General features: G+C 37.6%; 1 protein-coding gene across 1 annotated transcript; it reads right to left on the bottom strand.

Annotated features, from left to right (window-relative positions):
• Window positions 1-1,066: 1,066 nt before the first annotated feature.
• On the bottom strand, window positions 1,067-2,992 carry LOC145989130 (uncharacterized). Its single transcript, XM_083124422.1, has one exon. The coding sequence runs from the start codon at window positions 2,990-2,992 to the stop codon at window positions 1,067-1,069; it is 1,926 nt and encodes a 641-aa protein (XP_082980548.1).
• Window positions 2,993-8,620: the final 5,628 nt, after the last annotated feature.

Raw genomic sequence — 8,620 nt, 5'->3', positions numbered from 1 at the left:
AATTGCCCTTTGTTTTCTTCTCCGCTGCTTGCTTGTCCTCATTGTTTAGTCTATTGTTAAACAAAATTATTTTCTTTATGAATACTTTCTAAATATTGTCGCAAATATAAGATTGAATTTTCCTAATTAATCTACATTTTCATGATATACTTTAACTATCTGACTTGATATATTTTATAATTTTCACTATATAATCGCATTGTTTGTGTATTATTATAATTATTAGCTTCGTTTTCATAATTTAATTGTAAAACAAACATTAATTAAAAAATTCATATCTGAAAGAACATGCTAAAAATATGTCTTCTATTTTACTTTAAATATTTATTGTTGCAACAGACACAACAGACCAGACCTGCAGCTCCCTAAGCAAGGGTAACGTCTAGGCATGGTCACCCGCGTTCCGACAAGGTAGCTAAATGATATTGGTAGATACAATATTCGCCACCCTGTATATACATTTCATGTTTATACTTAAATCGGCAACGGGTGGCATCCCAAGATAAATTGCCCTTTGTTTTCTTCTCCGCTGCTTGCTTGTCCTCATTGTTTAGTCTATTGTTAAACAAAATTATTTTCTTTATGAATACTTTCTAAATATTGTCGCAAATATAAGATTGAATTTTCCTAATTAATCTACATTTTCATGATATACTTTAACTATCTGACTTGATATATTTTATAATTTTCACTATATAATCGCATTGTTTGTGTATTATTATAATTATTAGCTTCGTTTTCATAATTTAATTGTAAAACAAACATTAATTAAAAAATTCATATCTGAAAGAACATGCTAAAAATATGTCTTCTATTTTACTTTAAATATTTATTGTTGCAACAGACACAACGCATTAATTTTAATACTAATATTATGTGTATAACAATAAGTAATTGTAATAAATGTTGAGAATTGTGTCCAAAATACCAAATACCTTGCATTATGAAAATGTATTTTAAATTAGCATTATTTACAGTCTTCTTGAATTCATATGAATCTAAATATCTGAATTTAAATTATTTGGAAATTTAATAGTTAATGGCCTTTATAAGTGTAAACTTTCATTTAGCACATTTTCCTCAAAAATTTTCGAATTCTCGATGAACGGGATTTCACTTCAACTAATAAGACTGCCAAGCTAATTACATACCCGAGAAGGAGTGCAAAAAATATTCCCATGAGGGATTCTAAAGTTAGTGCAACATCAGTTTCTTCATTTTTAATTATGAATTTCTTTTCGGACTTGCTCAGAAAATAATGCAATGAATCTCTCTTCCATTTCTGAAACAACCCTGATTCGAAACAGCCATCAACAAAGAACTTGAATTTATTCAAAAAAGGTGTTCCTCGTCTAAGGAAGAACACCCTTGGGAGTGTCACAACCTTTTCCTGCATTTTATGTGCGAGGGGTATACCGAATTCGTCATAACTCCCATATATCTTTGTCAAAATCTCCTCCGCAGACTCGGGGAGTAGAGTAGCATATTCCTCTTTGTTGAAAATCAAGAATATCGGGTTTTTGTTAATTATCCACTTATTGCGTATCGTCTCGGCTGCAGCTTCATCAGAATCCATGTAGAAGCTTAGCAGTTCTCTAGCGCCCCCGAATGGCAACCCTGAATTCAGCAGATCTTCAACTGTGTTAATGTACGGATATCTCTTAGGATTAGTAACAAATCCATAGAGGGAAGATAGATATCCTGTACTCAGAACTAGAGACACAAATACCCATAAGATGATAATGGATCTCATAAAGAGCATATGAGGTAGCTGAGGTAGTGAAACGCCAAGAAAAACTGCGAAATTATCAAGTACATCAAGATTAAGTGTCAGGCCAATTTTATTAGACTGAGTTGCAGCAGCTTTCGTTACCAAACAAATTGCTATGAGAGATGCGGGCGTGAAAACCCAGACAGCAAGTTGATATGGCAGAAACAAATTCATCCACGGTGGATAGAACTTTGGTTGCGAAACGAACCAGACGATCCGGTAGAAGCTCGTTGCAGGAATGTAATCGAAGTCTGGATATCGTCGAGTGAAGGTGGGTCGTCTTCCTTGAAAATCTGCCTCATATTCTCCTTTCCGTAGCTTGCGCAGAATTCCAGCGTACGTGCCGTTTGCATTCTTCCTGCTATAATCCGTTCCCAAAGCAAACGGGTCGTTTGTGTTCAAGTCGAAATTCATTTTCTTGGCAATTGTGGTCATCAGATAAGCCATTGTACCGCTCATGCCAACTGTTCCATCAGGGTTCTTCACTTTGTAGAGTTCCTCCGCATAATTTTTTACAATGAAGGACAACGGACAACCATGGAGGTTGCTGACTTTGTCGGGAAACAAGTTTTCGCCCTTGATAAAGGATCCTTTCTTCCACTGATCAAGGAGTACATGTCGAAACAAGGGTCTGCAACGATCTGATGAGAAAGGGATAAATGTGTGAAGAGAAATGACCTCATATTTCTCATGTGCGTCAATATTTATCGGTAGGTTTGGAGTAGCAACAACCACATTAAATATGTTCCTAGATACACACTCTTCGAACACCGCAGTAATGTCCACCTTTGAGTAGTATTCATTTGCAAACGCTACCAAAATTTTCCCACGGGGATTCCATACATTTAGATGGGTCATTTGAATTACCATTGATTTGAACCTCATTGCGGTTTCTATGAACAACACGTAAGTGAAACCATCCCTTCCTGAATACCACATGAAAGTCGAGAATTTTATTCTGGTATCTACTTCATAAGGGAAATCCATTTGAACAAATGGCTTTTGGTAGACTGCAGAAGTCACATCAGATATTTCTCTAGTTTTCTTGTCCCAAGCAATTATCAGTGTCCCTGCAGTGTGGAAGTGTTCCTTTAATATATATTTTATACAGTCGGCTAGTTCATTATGCAGTGGTGCTATTTCCGTGATACTAGATTGAGTTGAAACTCCAAGAAATTCTACAATAGTAACTATAAATACAAGGATACTTGTCTTCATCATGCTTGGACTTTATTTCACTAAAAGAAAGAAAATAAATTACAATTTACGTTCAGATGTTGTTCAAATTCAACATATATGTTTAATTATACCAAAGCATATGTACACACACACACACACACACACACACACACACACACACACACACATACAACGTGGAGCAGACCTCCATGGTAGAGTGGTTACCACAGAGCACTGCGACGCCAGCGGTTACGAGTTTGAATCCCAGCTTAACATGTGTGTTATTTGTGAATGCCCCTGCGATAAATTTCATCACATCACCACTCATCTTCATCGTGGCGATCAGCTAAGTAATACAGCAAGGCGACGCTATATAACATGAAAAACATACAAAGTGGAGGAAAATGCTACAAACGTTGGGTACTACGAAAACCAGTATAAACATTGTATCGATAGGGCTTATTTTTGGCGATATAAGGGCTTACAATTTATCCTCTAACTACACAACCCAACACAGCACATGAAGGGATGTGGCAGTGTTGCCACTAGGGTCCATGGAAACACAAACATGGGAGTATTTCAATATAAATATAGTGAAATGGAAAATGACAGTTCCAACGGTTGACGAAGTTTCCAAAGTTGGTTCTATTGTAATTTAGAATAAACGTAGGATACAATGCGGACAAATAGCAATCCATCAGACCAGAATTTCATTTATATATATTTTCCAATAAGGAAAAAATATTTTGTGGTTATTTTAAAGTATCTTTTTGTATACAGGCAGGTAACCACAATTAGGGAACAATACAAAATGCATCATAATTTCAGGTAACAACCATAGATGTTTTTTCTATAACTCCATATCAACTACAACAGCTCCTGACTGCGCCAATTGGATTGAGCCGCTCCAATCGTCTGTAACATACAAGCTTACCCCCAGTTAGCCAGTTTTAAGACGCTGGGCGAATCGCTTTATGCAAGGACTAAGCTGGAAAAACTACTTATTCATGTTCAATAAATAAATATATACATGTAATATATAAACTAGTCTTCATTTATCCATTTCAGTCTCTCTCCCGCTTTGGGAATGGATAGATGTATTCCTGTAGTCACGGGAGAAAACGAAGTTGTCCTTCGACGCCGTCTAGCGGAAATGTCGAAATGAAGATATCCGACGTCCGGCGCAAATTCGAGACTAGACGCACTGAGTTTGCTCGCCTAGCAGAGTACTACATGAAACGCAACGCTCCTGGATTTTCGGGACAGCCTAAACCCCATTCGACACCGTCCATCACGATGACGGAGAAAGTATGACATCGACACGCAAGCCACCTTGCATAACTATCTTCGCTGAGACCGGTTCTGCCATCGCCAACCGTATCCTGGCCATACTACCGGGAAAAGTCAGCTTTGCGTACAGCAGAAGCTGCTGCCGCATCCACATGCACGACGAGGGAAGTTTCACCGCTGTCTGGGACTACCTCATAAGATAGATGAAGCATACGGTTTCTCGGCTGCGGAAAAACTGAAGGTGATCATCCTAAAACTGCCACTCGACCTTGCAACCGATCAGATTCACGACCTGACGGAACAGCACAATTTCTATATGTACTCCGTCGGCCGCCGAGCCACCGGAGTCAGACACTAGCGGCCAGATGCCAATATGGAACAGGGCCATCCTCCTTCCACCACTATCCGCCGACATCTACCTTTGGTATTGGTCACGATGCAGAAATAAACATGATAACCACCGTATCTACAGTCTCACGGCGTTAGGACTATACAAGATTAGGGTGGAAAATACCGTGATCAGCAGATTCACCAGTGCCATGCCTTTCAGCGTATCGGGCATGTCCAGAGGCATTGATTTGCTCGACCGCGCTGCGTCAAATGCTCCGAGACACATAGATTCGACGTCTTGTATCTTTATAAATATGTAAGTGAAGCTTTGGATTGACGTCCCGTGGTTAAATTACCTTACAACAATGCATTTTTAAATTAAAAATGTAATATGAAACAGACATCTGTTTATGAATGTGAGCTTTTAATTTAGAATATTTATACTTTATATATTGTCAGTGAAGCTCAGTATTGATAATAAACTGAGGACCAATCACCTGACATCAACGGTTTACAGACGCAACCGAATTACGCTGAGCGGCCAGCTTCCGGTATTTACTTGTTGAGATACGATAATATTTCATAACAATTTTTTGTATCATACACAATTCTTTGTAAACAAGGATGACTACAACACTTATCTTTGAACTACCTACCCTTGCTATATTTATTTCTTATTCTGTTGTTACTATTCTTCGTTACTATATATTTTTAATTTCGCGGTGTGATTAGTAAATTCACTTAACACTAAGGACACTAAAGCAAAGAACACACTGAAGCACAAAACACTTTGAGGGAATTTGGGGGGTGTAAATCTTGATGATGACGAAAGTATAGCCGGACGTCTTCACTCTTCCTTTAATTCCGTTGATCCTTCGTGAAAATATTCTGACTCTCTTCCATATAAATATTTTAAAATATTCTAGCAGAGATCATGTACCTACCGAGTTCTCAACGGCCCACGATAGAATAACTTTTTTTTACGAACGAACACGCAGAAATATTAGGTTCCTCCACACAATTTCGCTTCCTAGTAGTTAGCAATAACGTGGCTTCCTCTGTGAAGAACTTCTAATTACAAATTGTAGTAATACTAAACTTTCCAATTTCAGACTCCGCATTATTTCCTTTAGTTTATTTATATTTGTTTCAAAATAATTTACTAAACATATACACGAGAGCCCAAAAACTAGAACCTAGTTCATGATCACACGGATCTTTCTCGTATCAACGTTCTATCCTGACTGCCTAACGAACAACAACGTCCAACCGTCACAAGAAAAAAACGCTTAGATCTTTAACCGCCTTTTTCCCAGCGAAGGTTAGTCAACTGTTATAGGGGTACGTCTCCAAGATCGGATACAGACTGTCCTAACAAGGACCCATTTATTCCTTCTACCTGTGCCAACAATGGAAGGAATTCCTTCACCAGTTATAGGGGTTGCTCCCTATTCCAGGCAGTCACGAAAGAACGACGTGCCCCATCGGACCTAAGCCGACGTGTTGCAGCCCGGTCCATGCAATCAGTAACGTTCACCACTTTTTCTGACCAGGAAACTTCTTCCAAACCCAGACGTTCTGGACCTGGTCGACGAATCAATCAACGTCCGCAGATGTCTTCCCGTGCTCCGCCGATTCGGGAGGCTCGACGTCATAACTCAGCTCCAACTCTGACGCCATTTTCTCCAAAATTTCTCGATGTGCTTCAACAGCTCTCTGAACCCAACGTCCTCCGGCACTGATCATGTTGCTACGGGGACAGACCGCCATAAGACAGGCGTCTTCCTCCCTCCAGCGACAGGAAGCAAGTGCTACATTTGCCGCCCAAATTTGACTGTTCTATGTTTCTGATGTCTGTGGAACAATCAAAATGTTCATCCGGTATGTGATATTTGCTGCCGGACCCCTATTTCATATTAAAGTCCCAGGGCACTGCCTACTGAGATACGCCCCTTTTTCTACTTATGTTATGTTATGTATTTTCATATGTACTTCATATCCAAGTCAAGAATTGTAATTGATGCTTGAATAAATATATCCTAACTTCGAACAAAAAAACACTTCTACATTCCCTGATGTTGAGGACATTTTACGCTCTTGAAACGTTCGAAGCCAACATCGACTTTTTGATTTTATTTGATTTGATTTATTTTATTTTATTTCGCGTTTTGTGCCTCTTGGCTAATTTACGAAGATTGAGATGATTGATGAAATTATTAAATTGATGAATGAACATTCACAAACAACCATGCCCGAGCGGGATTCGAACCCGGGACCCTTGGCGTCGCAGCGCGATGTGCTAACCACTCAGCCACAGGGTCCGCCCAACATTGACTTAACCTGGCTGGTAACTTGAGTGCACTTGTTCAAATTACGTCGCCAGGAAAGCTGCAATTCATATTTACGAAGATAAAAGTTTATATCCTTCTCTTTCTATGGCCAAATTAGCCCGCTCAATCAATAGCTCGTCAATTCTAATAATAATAATAATAATAATAATAATAATAATAAAATACTGTTCTCATTAAATTTGTCAGTACTTACCAAATTCAGAATCAAGTTTTATTTCCAAAATGAAAGTGATGATATTACCATGTGATAGAATGTTGGGTTGTCGTTCGAAGTTTCAGTTTCTAAACAGTACTCGTCTGAAAAGGAAAACTAAATTAGTTTAATTTGACTAAAATTCTGCTTCTTATTATCTTGTCTTTGCAGATATAGTAACTTTAAAAGCATTATTCCTTCTATTTTAATATATCTGTTTTAAGCACACATTAATTATACAAATAAATGAGAATCTGAATTTTGAATTGCACATATAAAAATGGCTATCTTCAAGACAATAAATATTATTTGTAAAAAGCTGAAATACAAAATTTAATTTTTACATTTATAAGAGAAGATAAAACCCGCTTAACATTGGTTATTTAAACAAGGGGTTTCTTTATAGAGTATAAGTTGCCCAATTTTTTATATTTTATAATTTCACAATGTGAATAACAATATTATTAAATGGACAAGACGAAGATGGAAGGATGGAGGGGTTCAGATGGACCTAATGGAGGAAAAAATTGGATTGATCTTGTGCAGGTTAGGGACAGATGGAAAGCTTGTGTTGCTGCAGCCATAAAGCTTTGGGTTTTAGAAGGCTTGAGAGTTAGTTATATTATTAAATTGTATACTTACCATATTTGCACATCAACTGTGCACTAAGCACTGAAAGGTAATCTGACACAACAATTCAAACTTTCACAGAGAGATGAACAGAGAAGAGGATATCAACAACCAGAATGCACGACGAAGTACCGTAAAGTGTACTTGATCTAATTCAAAATGATTTGTCTACATTTCCAGCGTCTTATCGACGCAACAAACTGATCGTAACTGAGTGTATATGCGTTACAAATAACTAATTTACTTTGCTTATATCTGTATTTCAAATCAAATTTTCAGTTCGAAAATATGTCTCATTACAGAAATCTACTTCACAACCTTGAAAATTTTCGATAGCTTAAACCATTAGGAAACAAATCATTTTTCCAAATTGAATAAATTTTCTCGAAACACAGACATCTATCAACAATGTCTTTATCATCATCGGGCACATTAGATCACGTATATACGTACAAATGGAACAGGGTGATTTTCCATCAGGAACCTAACCCATTATAATAAATTTGACATTAGCCGTGGTAATAATCCGAAATTGGATTTTTGTAATATCAAATATTGCCCTGTTACATGAATCAAATTTCCAATTTCATGGAACAATTTTGACAAAATTAAATCATTACTTCTTGGAAAGGTAGTATTGCTAGTTCGAGACTACGCATATCTTTCAAAACACTATCTATAGCTCTCCTCAGGGCCGCCGTTAGGGGCGTGCGACCCGTGCCACAGCACAGGGCCTCGAACTTTGAGGGGCCTCGCGCTTCGAGATATTTAATATTATTGAATGTTTTATTCATATTCATTACTCGTGAAAAAAGGATCACATTAGATTAGATGCATGCAAGAAAAATAACCCTATATTAGCAATACAGCTTCATC

This window comes from Lepisma saccharinum, chromosome 6, assembly GCF_977018435.1.
Source record: "Lepisma saccharinum chromosome 6, izLepSacc3.1, whole genome shotgun sequence".
NCBI classification, from domain to species: domain Eukaryota; kingdom Metazoa; phylum Arthropoda; class Insecta; order Zygentoma; family Lepismatidae; genus Lepisma; species Lepisma saccharinum.
Note: the sequence above shows the minus strand (reverse complement) of the source record. Positions and strands in the feature narration are given on the sequence as shown.

Coding starts and splice junctions, on each gene's coding strand:
- LOC145989130 (XM_083124422.1), bottom strand. CDS start 2,992: ATGATGAAGACAAGTATCCTTGTATTTATAGTTACTATTGTAGAATTT.